Here is a 13,805-nt window from a genome sequence, read left to right as displayed (position 1 = left end):
CAGCCAACATCTTCGGTGGCATCACAACAGAATACAATGGAGTACAGTGGCCTAGAGATACTACATGTAATTTAGAGTGGCACAAATGTCATCAATAGAAGTAATTTTAAAGAATACAAAATACATACCTATAGCCCTGATTAAGTGAGACATTGGTCTAAATGGAAGATGAGGTCCAAATGAATGAAATGCAATCAGAAAGCTATCTGGACAGGGTGATTCTGGTTACCTTTCTCCGAATATCTGTATGGAGAAGGAACCGACCAATTGGTTGTGATGCCCAAACTGTTTTGTAAGTTGCAGGTAAAATCCCAACTGTCTCTGGACAGCTAAATAATGAAGAAGATATCTTCCCTGTTAAGGTACAAAACAAGTTTCGCACAAGACAGTTTGGCACAGAATAGTAATCCCATTTACTGCAGAGAACACACGTAAATTGGAGACTGGGAAATCAAGGTCCAGACTCCCCGAGATACGTAAAGCATGAACATCATGTACTATTTTTGATAAAATAGAACATTATTGTAACAATTAAAATACAACCATTGACCAATTAAAAATTAACCCTATAACATTGGTTTTGCTAACCAAGATCTCTTGACTCTGCATCTGTGCCTTTCCATATTAGACACAAGTCCCAAATTCCAAAATAGAACTTTCTACACTTGCCATGTTGTCACTTTTGTGTTGTCAGGAAATAATCATAAAAAGCAGACTGAAACACTCAGGAATCCATCCTGAAATGAAAATGTATTTACAATATAAAGGCTAACATTTTTCTTTCATTTTATCTTCTCCTTTCATATCCCTTACCGGTGTAAGTTGGGGAAAAATACTGGCAAGAGATAGGGTTGATAAGGTTTGAATCATTTAAGAGGAGGGATGTAATTTATATAAAAAAAAGTATGCTATTTTAAAGTTTAGTTATCTACAAGGTTAACTCGAATGTCAGGCATTACATGGTTCTTCCTGCTTAAGCAGCTGATACCATGTTAAAAAATGGAATGGATGCATCCAACACTGGCTCCTGTGCATCTCTATTTTGTCATCAAGTCTGAGGTCCAGGGTAACAATACAGAATCTGAATGTTACAACCAGCACCTTATACACTTTAGTTAACATTAGGTCTTATTTTACATATGATGAGACTTAACAGAACTTGAAAACAAGAGATATTTTGGGGTTACTGTTCTAAGGACACGAGATAAGACACATGGGGGATGTGGGGCAGGGGGGGGGGGTCAAAGGAAGCAGGCAAATGAAGAATCACATGGAGCAAAAACATTAGCAGTTTAACAAAACCTACTATTCCCTTCCTTATGTCACTGTATCTATAGCCACAGGAAGGGCAGATGCGGGTTCAGGCACCAAGGTGGTGAGACATTTCCCTCTCTCTCTCTCACTCACTCCAATAAAAATAGTATATGTTACTTCTCGGTTACAGTGAAGGGTGATGCAAAATGTCACAGTTCCAGCTGAGATGTTCCATCCACAATTCAATTTCAGAATAGGGCTCATCTGTGCAACTGTACTGTGTTGCTAGCCAGGCGTGTGCCTTTCTTTTTGTTATTCTACATAACTATCTCAGCTCCACAATGAAGTTCTATATACGAACTTCATATGTTCCACGTTTTCAACAGCACGTTACATTTCTTCTGCTATAACAGGCTATGCAAAATGTCAACTGCAATTGACAGTGCTATGTTGCTAACAAAATGTACATCATTTTTTTAATTCAACATCACTTTCTACCTACCATGATTTTTGAAACCAGCTCAAAACATTTTTACAAGAAGCCACCTGTAAATGCTGCTTTAATGAAGCCATAAATTAAGTCTCCCTGCAATGCATCACTTAGTTCCTACACACAGTAATTCCATTTGTTCTCTTTAGTAGGACAATAACAGCATACTGTGAGGACAGCATCAAATTTCTGGACAGTTTGAACATCTTCTTTGGTAGATTTGAGGAAAGAAACAACAGGTTGTCACTAAAGCTACCCATTGATGAGAATGATGCATTACTCAGCCTCAGCACAGAGGAGGTAAGAAGAGAGCTAAGGAGAGTGAGCCCCAGTAAGGCTTCTGGCCCAGACAAAATACTGGGCAAGGTGTTAAAAGGCTGTACTGATCAACTATGCACAGTGCTCAAGGAAATATTTAACAATGCTCTTGCCACGGCGAAAGTACCCTCATGCTACAAGGAAACTAACACCATCCCACTACCTGAGAAAACTATTCCCTCCAGCCCTAATGACTACAGACCAGTCGCTCTGACATCCACTGTTATGAAATGTTATGAGCAGCTGATCAAAAAGCATCTGTCATCATGCTTACCTCCTGATTTTGAACCTCTGCAGTTTTGCATACAGAACTAACCAATCCACTGCTGATGCCATATCAGTAGCAGTACATCTCTCTCTTGAGCATTTAGAGGGCAAAGACAACTATGTGAGGATGCTGTTCATAGACTTCAGCTCTGCATTTAATACACTGGTATCAATGCAGCTGACAGAAAAATTGGCCCTTTTAGGAATCCGTAATCATCTCCGTAACTGGATCCTGAACTTCCTGATTGACAGACCATGGAGGGTGTGCTCAAGTATGAACACATCAAAGTGCATCACGATTAACACCGGGGTTCCACAAGGCTGTGTTTTTAGCCCACTGTTATTCACCATCTTGACTCACGACTGCTATGCTAAGCACAGGTCGAACCATATCATCAAGTTTGCTGATGACACCACAGTCGTGGGGCTGATCACAAAGGAGGATGAAAGGGCATACAGAGATGAGGTGCATCTTTGATCAGTTGGTGCGAGGGGAACAACCTTGACCTGAATGTAAGTGAGACCACAGAGAGATCACTGACATCAGGAAAAGGAGAACAAACCACCCAGCACTCAGGATCAATGGTGAGAGTGTGGAGAGAGTTTAAGAGTACAAAATTCCTGGGTGTACACATATCAGAAGATGTCTCGTGGTCGGGAAACACCAGCAAACTGGTCAAGAAAGTGCACCAATGCCTCTACTTTTTAAGGCTGAAAAAAGCTAAGCTTCCTCCTTACATTCTCTCCACCTTCTATAGAGGTGCAATAAAGAGCATCTTCACCTGCAACTTCACAGTGTGGTTTGAAAGCTGCACAGTTACAGAAAGGAAGGAACTACAAAGAGTGGGGAAGTTAACAGGTTCCAGTGTTCCATCGATACAACAACTTTATTCTGCAAGAAGCATCCAAAAGACCACCAAAATAATACAGGATACCATGCATCCTGCACATGGACTGTTTAAGCATCTGGCATTGGGCAGGAGATATCGCAGTATCCACTGCAGGACTACAAGATTCTATAACAGTTTCTACCCTACAGTGATTAGACTTCTGAGCTCAGGCACTAGTCGTAGGGGTCTGGACACACAAGTCAATTTTTATTTATTTGTACAATATATACTTACGCATATTCCAAGTAAGTGCAATATTTATTAATTATATTCATAGTCAGTATTATCTAACCCACTCAAGTGCAATACCAGACAAATAACCTAGGTATTGTTCAAACTGTAGTGTGTTTTGTATTACTTTAAATAGGGTAGTTAATTTTACTCTGGGGAGGATATTCTTTTCGTATATGAGTATTGGTAAATGTCTCTGCTCTTTCTTGTGGGTATCGGGAGTAGCATTGTTTGTTAGTTATGTTTATTCCTCTACTTGCATGTGTTGTTTCACTTTCCTTTGTAATCTCAGGAACTGATGCAAAAAGTTTTGTTTAGGCTACAAGTGTGTAGTTCTAAATGACAATAAAGTTTACTTTGACTTTAATAAATCCAGAAAGACCTCCCCCACTATTCTTCTCCCTTCTTCATATCTTGAACATTACCTAAAGCAATCTCTCTTTTTTCCTTCCACCACTGTTTCCATTCTTTTTCCTGAAATCGTACATTTGAAAATGTTTGAATACATCTTCAACAACATATAAGCATTACTCATTTAGTTATATGAACCTTCTTTATAACTACAGCATGTGCATGGCACATTCTGGTTGTACATTTGTTATACTGTCGATCGCAGGCTGAACCTAAAAATGGTCCACTTGGATCACAGTTCTATCCGAGTTAAATGTAAAAAAAATACCTAAATTAAAAAATAAACATAATTTTAAATGATTTTACTTTATGTCACAGTCACAGCTCTATCCCAGCTGCATTACTATCAGTGTAGAGTGCATGCCCTTTTTTATAAATATATGATAATTCTCTGTTGCTATACTGGCAATCAAAAATGTCACAGCAACAATCACGACCCCCCCAGTCAAACACTGACAAGCTTGTCAGTGCAGAATAAAAGTGCTCTGCTGCCAACAAAGTATGACCATTTTCTTTTTTATTTCAACAGTGCAGTGCTGAACGCGGTTCTCTGCGGGCATATTAAAATGCTGTATCTTGCTTTATTGATGGCTCCATTCCAGTTGTGCTATGTTGCTGATGGTGTGTATGTATGTATTTGTGTGTGTGTTTGTTTCTAACAATGTATGTTCATTTTCCATTGCTAGAAAGTGCAGTGCTAAATCAAACGGCTCCAGAGTCAGCACTTTTGGTCAGAAAAGTACAGTATGGGTATATCAGAACAGCCCTTAATACCACAAAACAGTGTTATGTTGTTCTGCCTCATAAAATGCAAAGCAGAATGTCACAGCTCCAGTCAGAAATATACAGTGAAAAATGCTGCTTTAAAGAATTATTTTAAAAATAGTATTTGTTACTTCTCTGTTGTTAGAAAATGCAATGCAAAAAGTCAGATCTCCATTTTCTACCACCCGCCGTGTCACAGGTCGGCTTCAGTCAGAGAAGTACAACTCAGGTAATTTCTGAAAAGTGTATACTACCAAAGGGGCAGCCTTCCTGTTGGGGTGTTCCAGGAGGTCAGAGACATTCTGAAGAAGCACAAAATGGGTATGTCACCTCAAGCACCAAACTCCCTTGGCTGCACCTCTGACTGTACCTACACATTCGATTTACAGAATGGTTATTGTCCAGCAGAAATAAAACTGCATAGCAGAATGAGACTTGAGGTTAAAAGTATTTATGTCAGCAAAGAGACTTCAAAATATTTAAACGTTACTTTTAGAAACAAAGAACAAAACAAATCCGGACAATGTAGAATAGTCAGAATCAGACATACACAGAGCAGTGTTTGTTTTCACAGCATTTTTACAGTAGAAGTTAAATGGCTTGAGTGAGAGAAATTTATTTAATTTCCAACACTTCTGTGCTGCAATCGAGTCATTTGTGCGGTTGAAGGCAATCTGAAGATAATTGTACTAGTCAAATAAATAACGTTAAAAAATAAGTTAATCCTTGCTGAATTTTTCTTCACTCATTTAAAACAGAAATGAAATTTAAAGAATTCCAAAAACATTCAGTTTTGTGTTTTACTGGCTGAGAACTGACAAAAGATCCTGTATGTACAGAGACCATGAATATGACAACAAACTTTTGGAAAGATAGACTTGGCAAGTAGAAGTGAAAAAAAATCATTAGGCATTCCCACTTACTTATTATCTTCAAATCTTCCCAGATTTCTAATTTGTTTGACGGCCTGTATAAGAAAAAAAAAATAAAGTCAGGTAAATTCAAACTTATATAGAATTCAGCTTCTTAAACACAAAATGAAATGAACATAAGCAAAATACATGAAGCAAGATAAATACAATGACTTAGAACAAACTTCCTTAGGAAAAGTATGTGATTTACTACCTGACCCTTGCCAGTTCCAATGGAACAACGTCATTAATCATGTGTTTAGATGCAGAGTTACTTCTAGCCTACAAGAGCTTCAGCTTCTTAAACCATCATGTATCACATACTCTGAGGTTCCAGAAGCTGCTACAGGCTGGGGAGAGGTAAAGGTTAAGAGAAGCATTTACTGTTCCAAAAAGGACAAATTTTAAAGCTATTTGGCATAAAAAAGCATATATGTGATATGAGCTATAAATAATAAAAATAACAAAGGAAGCTAATGTTGAGCCTGGTTGGGGTGGGATCCAGCAGCAGCAGTGATGCTAATCTAGCATAGCATGTCATTCTGAAAAAGAAGTTATGTACCTACCATAACGTTCCATCTTAGTTGTCTTCTTCTCGCCTACTTTCTTGCTGGTTGGGGTGTCCCAACCAGCAAGAATGAAGGCGAGATAGACAACTTAACATAAAGAAGTTATGTATCTACCATAACGTTCCATGTTAGTTGTCTTCTTCTCGCCTTCTTTCTTGCGTCCCACCCTCCATCCCCCTATCCTACTGGACCGAGAAGAGTTCTTCTTGATTCTTCACTGGCTGAGTCTTCTCTGGCTATTCCTTTCTGACTAGTAGTCTCTCCAGTAAGATTTTTGCATTCTAGGATAGGATTCCTTTATTGTTATTTCTGCAGTTAGACTTACCAAACGAGATCTGAGTATCTAGCGCCAGACATCATGGGATATGGGGGGGCCTTGAGCCAGTAAGCAGCTCTCGAACTTTTGAAGATGGCCGAGTCAGAGCCGAGGATCGGCTCCAAGCCCAACCAGCAAGAATGAAGGCGAGATAGACAACTTAACATCTATCCTTTACATTAGCCTATTTCAAAGTCTGCTGCCTGGAAGAGGCATATTGAGAGCCTTCCTCAACTGCTGTGGATCTTACTTAGCCAAACATAGCATCATCATCATCTGGGTTCCTCTTGTAAGTTCATAGGTAAATAGGTTCATAGGTAAATACTAGGCTAGTTGCCTTTGCCAGCCATTTTAGGCCTAGCCAATTTATTTTTTGTGCTCAAAATAGCCTTTCCCATTTGGTTATATATTGGCCTTAACCATCCCATGGTTGATAGTTATGTATTACCCCCAATGAGAATAACTGGGATCATACCATAGACATTTTGAGGGGACTGTGGGCCATAAACTAAAGCATTTAGGAGCTGCATCTGTCTATTAGTAGTACGGGGAGCAGTCCTGGGGTAAATTTTCTGTTGTCTTAACCTCTGTTCAAGAGTCGCTTAGTTTTTGTGAATAAAGATTTGTTTTTTATCCTTCATACCACTGGAATTATTGGAATTATTGTCTCTACGGGTGATCTGGGACTTTGTTCTACAGTTGCTCTACTTATTTCGTGGTTTTCTTGTAAATTTTCTGTTTCCCATCCATTGATCTAAGTTGTGCTTGAATATGGACAGGGAGGGATGAGCTTTGTTTTATGTGGATGGGGAGTCTGTTCCAGAGCAGCAGTATCCTCTGCAAGATGCATCTGTCCATCCAAACATTTATGTTGATGCTGCAGAGGAGGTTCAGATCCCTAGGCAGAGTACATGTGATGCCACCTGACTTGCTGATGTGCAGCAAATCCATCAGTAATGGGTCACAGGATGCCTTGCATACCAGACACAGGTCACCTCTTAGCAGTCTGCAGGATACAGAGTACAGTGACAGGGCTTAGGATCGGTCCATGTAAGACATGTTGTTTAGACCTTGTAACATTTTTGTAAGGTATTGCTGTGGGTATTCCAGTTGCTGCATGTGCCCAGACAAATACATGCCAAAGGAAGCACTGTATTCAATGATGGGACAATGACATCCCAAGATCGAGACACAGTCGCTTTGTTTACAAGCAGTGCAATATAGAAGGACTTTCTTACAACAATGGACACATGCCAGTCAAAAGTCAGGTCACTGTCTGCATAAGTTCTCAAATCTCACAAAAATGGTTCTTAGGGGTGTACTGTCAGTATGGTAGCTCCCTTGGGGAGATGACTTCCCAAAAGATACAATAATATTTTTTTTCCCCAAACAATGACTTTTGGTACTTCGTTTCAGTCCATACTTTTGGCAACAGTTATTTATTTGGGACAAACTATCCTGCAGGATAGCCAAGTCATAATGACTGCTACTAGTTTGGAGTCATCTGCAAACTCAGTCAGCTAGAACTCTTTGGTATTGGCTTTTATTTTAAAAAAGTAGATGTCCAACAGGAGAGGTCTCAGCACAGAGCCCTGAGGGACTCCACTGGTGGCTTGTCTCTTTGGAGGTAACTTCCTTTATTTTGACTGTCTGTGTCCTATCTGTGAGCTAGTTGGCAAACAGTGTGTGACACAGGTGTGTATTCCCAGTTTATTTAGCTTTTATACTATGCCTAAGGGGGACACGGTGTCAAAAGCTTTGGCCAGTTTGAGGCATGCAGTGTGTACCATTTTGCCTTCATCCAATGCTTTGATAACCTTTTCAAAAAAATCCAACAGGTTGAATAAGCATGACCTGCCCTTGGCGAATCCAAGCAAAGACATGTCTAGTGTCTGGAGGTTTCTTTTGTCCTGATTAATTAGTTCCATGATAAGTCTTTCTATGGATGTGAATATGAGCTGATCAGACTTCTGTTTCCTTAATTGCCTGACTCTGCGGAAGGTCCTCAATTATGCAGGTTATGACTGTACCTTGTATGGAGACTGAGACTGAACAGTGTTGTTAAGTGCTTGGCAAATCATGTTTCATGCTGTTTAACATACATCCAGAGATATTGTCAGGACCCATCAATGCAGTATTTTTAGCTTTTAATAACACTTTTAGGACTTGGTGTCTTGGTCTTGTGTGATAGCTGGAGGCAAGCCAGTTCCAGGTACATCTTGAGGACAGATGGAGCTGCATACTATTATATAACTAGCCAATAACCATACAGTGAACAAAGGTTAAGAATCAAACTCTGTACCTTGTTTCTGTGAGGTAAAAACATATCATGCCAACCCCCAACCCCTTTCACATACATATTTTTTCAGTGTTGGGAAATTAGATAATAAGTACAGACACATGTATGTAGGACTTGCACAGCTATACGTTAAGAGTAAATGTTCATATAACACACCGCTTTACTGACATTTGGGTAGTAGTGCACTGCTCCCCCTCCTCTGGCATCTTACCAAAGCTCCGAGTCCCTCCCACTGCCTGTCTATGGGTGTAACAGATGAATTACCTGGCAGTACAGGGACTGCTATACAGACCCACAAACAGGACCCTTTCCATCTTCTAGAGATCATCAGGAAGAGAAGATGGAAATGATAGCTATGCAAACACACACTGTTTCAAACCAAAGAACACACACCCACACACACACACACCCACACACACACACCCAGTAAAGGCCACTGAGCATAGCTCAACAGCAAACCCAACACCAAACTATGTAAATCCAAAAAGGGGGATGGTGAGTGGGAGTCTAAACATGAAACTGCACTAATTGCAAGCATTCTTAACCCTGGAAGAAGCTGACATTTGTGCAGTCACTGAAACCTGGTTCAAAGATGTGGAGAGCACTCCAGCCATACCAAGTTACTCATCCTATCATTCACTCAGACCCCAAGCTGTGGGCAGCAAAACAAAAGTAGGTAGAGTTGCAATATACATAAAAGACATACACACCTCTAAGCTGGTCAAACAGTATATGATGCACAGGAAATACTATGTGCAGTTAACAACTGACAAGATCCCTATTCAAATCATAGCTAGCTACAGGCCTCCAACTTTGACTCAAGATGCCCACTCCACCCTATCTGGACCTCTTCGAATCTATCAAGATTCAACCCTTTACCTTGATTCTGTGTGACTAACTATCCAACCACAGATTGGAAGAAATACTCATGCCAAAACACAAATGCCCAGAGATTGCTCGATTTCATCAATGCAAATGTCTTGGACCAGTTGGTAGACACCCCCACAAGAGGTGAAAATATCTTGGACTTGGTATTAACCAACATGAGCAACCACTGCAGCATCCCTATAGCGTCATCATCCCTGGTAAGATCCGACCACAAAGTAGTCACTTTGGAAGCCCCCCCCGCCCAGCTAGGGTCAAACAAAAAAACTTCTCCAAAGCTGATTAAAGCCTCCTGAGGGAAGGTATAAATAGCTTAACAGCTCCCTCCCCATCCACAGGAACTGGCACATATGTCCAAACCTACACCAAAGTACTAATATGAGCATTTATATAGCTGCATGGAATCAGGAATACCAGACAGGACAAAATCATCCTCCTCAAGGAAGAGTAAACCTGTCTGGTGGCCATCTACAATAAATAAACTATATAATAAAAGGAAAAAATGCTGCCCAGGACCAAGAGGGAGCAGGTGTCTAATTGGAAGCATTCAATCCTTAGCCTAAACAAGTAAATAAGAGCACTAGCAAAATCCTCTAAAAGCAAACTTCAACCCAAACTAACCACATCTACTAAAGACAAACATAAGGCTTTCTTCACATATGTCTGCAATCTCAAGAGAACCAACCAGATCTGCTCAGAACTGGTGGTCAAGGACACCACATACACAAACCCTGTAGATATAGCCGACCTGCTGGCAGACAGGTTCAGTGAAAACTTCACTCCTCTGTCCCCAATGAATAAAACAGGACATCCCCACTACCTGCCCCCCTCCCCTTATCTCTAGGGAGCAAGTCATCACTGCTTTCTCAAAGGCAAAAAATACAGCATCCATGGGACATGATAACATCTCAGGCTGCAACCTACATGAACTCAGGCAGGTACTTGCAGCACCAATAGGCACCCTATTCAACCAAAGCCTGAGTACTGGCTTCGTCCCAGCTGAGTGGAGGACAGCTTCTGTCATCCCTTTGCACAAAGGTGGGGCATCCACCATTCCAGGAAATTATAGACCCATCAGACTAACTAGCCTGATCTGCAAGGCCATGGAGCGGATTATCCTGCACCTCATTAACAAGGACATTGGCAACCTCCAGACACTTGATCCCATACAGTTTGGTTTTGTCAAGGGGAGGTTATGCCTGTTAAATTTGGTTGACTTATTTGAAACAGGCACCAATGCCATAGACCGGGGGAAGACGTTGCACACTGCCTACCTTGACCTGGCCAAGGCCTTCGATACTATTCCCCACTCATGTATAACAGATAAACTCTCTCAACTAGGCATCAATCCATATGTTACCAAATGGGTAGCAAAGCGGCTCACTAATAGAAACCACCTAGTCAAAATAGGGGAAGCCACCTCAAGTAGTAGACCAGTAACAATCAGTGTACCCCAGGGATCCGTCTTCTCAGAGGTGCAAGCCAGTTCTAGTGGGCTATAGCTGACAAAGTCTGCAGATGACTGCAAGCTGGGTGCTGTCATCAATTCCCCTAGTGATGTGGACATCCTTCAACAGGGTCTCACCAAAACAAATGACTGGTGCCAGAAACACGGCCTCAAACTGAATGCCAAAAAATGCATCATCATCACTTTTGGGGAGTGATGTCCCCACAAATTATCACATTGATAATAAAGCAAAAAGCATGCAATCCGTCGTGAGGGACTTGGGGAACTAAGTTGATAGCAAACTGACTTCTGACCACCATATTGCCTCCATTGTATGGAAAGCTTTCTACATGGCCCACCTCATTAGTAAAAGTATCTCATCCAGGGACAAGGTGGTCATAACATGCCTGTATTCTTCCCTTGTAAGACCCATTATTGAGTACAATACCCTTTTGGCATGTACTTCACAAAGCACATGCAGCAGCTGGAGAGACCACAGAGGTTCCTCACCTGGAGAATCCAGGGCTTCAAATATCTACCCTACACAGATAGGCTAAAAGCCCTGTCCCTCTACTCAGTCTCCTACAGACTCCTCAGAGGTGACCTCTGTCTGACATACAAAGCAATCTCAGACCCCGTCCTGATGGGACTGCTGCATAACCACAAGTCAAGCTCCACTTGAGTAACCCACACACGCGACCTCAACCTGGTCTGTGACATCAATAGGACTTGCTGGTGGGACAGATTTGTGTCCCAGAGACTCCCCCTTTTGTGGAAGAAGCTCCCTCTCCACGTAAAACAGAGTAACTCATTAAACCTTTTTAAGGGCGTTCTGGATAACTGGACGGGAACAGAAAATACAACCCTGAGATTCCACTCGTGTCCCTGCTGGACAGTGGCACAGGGCGCTGACTTGTTGGAACATGGGCTAAATTCTGGGCTAGGCTTGTAAGGGACTCAGGGCCAATAGCCTAGTAACTTCCTATGATCCTACAGTAAGGCAGTGTGTTCTAAGAACATCTACTGCTACAGGAAGTAGGACTTATGCAGCTGTACTATGTTCAATAAGCACACTGCCTTACTGGCATTCAGGTAGATGCCTAAAGCTTGCCAAACTTGGGAGGAGGAAGAATAAGGGTCCAGGAGCCCATGGAGTATGGTCCTAGAGCAAAGCCTCCTCTGGATCCACAAAAGGCATCCAACTTGTAGTGCTTTGTAAAGGCAAGGACTGAGGGCCAAGTTACAGCCTCTAGAATACTTCGAGACCACTCCGTTCCAAAATGCAACCATTCCTCCTCATCATCATCATCTTTTCCCAATTTTCTACATGGGATCGGGTTATCATGTAACTGTCACCATCTCCCTTGATTTAGTGCCACACTCCTGCCTTCAACACTCATGCCCGACTTGTCAAAGATCTTCTTTCACACAATCCATCCACCTCTTTGCTGGATAGCCTTGTTTCCTCTTACCTTCTTCCTGTCTGTCCCAAATCTTCTTCACCAGACTTTTTTCTGCTCTTCTTCACGTGTCCAAACCACCATAACCTGTTCTCTTTGATCTTTTCTGCAACTTGAGCTACTCTGGCTTCTGCTCTTATGTCCTTATTTCTTCGGCTGTCCCACAGTGTACATATCCTACTATCCTTCTCAATCACTTCCATTTCCATTACCTCAAGCTTCCTCATCTGCTCTGTCTTTACTGCCCAGGTTTCTGTACCATACAGTAGTACTGGTCGCACCACTGTCTTGTACATCTTACTTTTCAGCATTCTTCTGTCACAGACTACACCTGAAACTCTATGCCAGTTGGCTGCCAACCCTCTGACTCTAGCTTTGTCTTCTTTATTCAGACTTCCCTTCCTGTCAACCATCCCTCCCAGATACTTGAAGCTATTTACATGTTCCACTATCTTCCTTTCTATCTCGCGTCTCAGCTTTTTCTAGTTTCCCCAATTTGTTGCAATTACCCCAATCTTATCTGTGCTTAGTTTCATCCCAAATGTCTTCTGTCTTGCATTTCATTCCCCTATCATTTGCTGACGTTCTTGCAGACATGTAATGCCACACTGTCTGCATACAGCAACTTTGTTGAGCTATCCCCTTCAACCTATTTGTTAATGCAGCCCATCACCAGTATGAAGAGCAGTGGGCTCAGAGCTGAACCCTGGTGCACACCCATTCCCACTGGGAACCCCTCTGTGAGACCGAACACTCTTTGTATTTGAATCATTGGGTCCATGTACATTGCCTAATTCTATCAATGTTTCTGGGACTTCAAACCACCACAGTACTGCCCACATCAGCTTAAGTGGGACCTTGTCATATGGTTTCTCCAAGTCTAGGAATGCCCCATTGGACTCTTTCTTCATTTCCAGCTTCTTCTCAGCTATCTGTCTCACTGCAAACATCGGGTCAGTTGTGCAGCATCCTGATCTGACTCCAAGCTGCTCATCTCCCACCTTACATTCTACTACTCCATGTATCCATTTACCAATCACCCTCTCCAGAATGTGTCAGGAGTTTGATGCCTCTATACTGCTCACAGTTGTGGATGTTCCCTTTGTTCTTGTAAATGAGTATGTTTATTCTCCAGTCATCTGGATATGCCTTTCTCTCCACACTGCTATGAGGACCCTTAGGAGCCATTTCTCCCCCATCTTATCCAGCATCTTTACCTACTGCTGTGACCTAATCTTAGCCTACTGTTTTTCCTGACTTCATTTTCCTTACTGCTATTCTCATTTCTTCTA

The 13,805-nt window shown here is 41.7% G+C and overlaps 1 protein-coding gene across 3 annotated transcripts in view; it reads right to left on the bottom strand.

The window, feature by feature from the left end:
- Window positions 1-13,805, bottom strand: part of PEX3 (peroxisomal biogenesis factor 3) — a 988,587-nt gene that overhangs the window by 702,035 nt on the left and 272,747 nt on the right. For all 3 annotated transcript variants that reach the window (XM_044060125.1, XM_044060118.1, XM_044060109.1), the window contains exon 4: window positions 5,550-5,593. In XM_044060125.1, the coding sequence (XP_043916060.1) occupies window positions 5,550-5,593 (44 nt within the window). The remainder of the gene's footprint in view (window positions 1-5,549; window positions 5,594-13,805) is intronic.

This window comes from Protopterus annectens, chromosome 1.part0 (assembly GCF_019279795.1).
Source record: "Protopterus annectens isolate FY-2018-M chromosome 1.part0, PAN1.0, whole genome shotgun sequence".
NCBI lineage: Eukaryota > Metazoa > Chordata > Ceratodontiformes > Protopteridae > Protopterus > Protopterus annectens.
The sequence above is the reverse complement of the archived record's forward strand: the minus strand, read 5'-3'. Positions and strand labels throughout refer to the sequence as shown.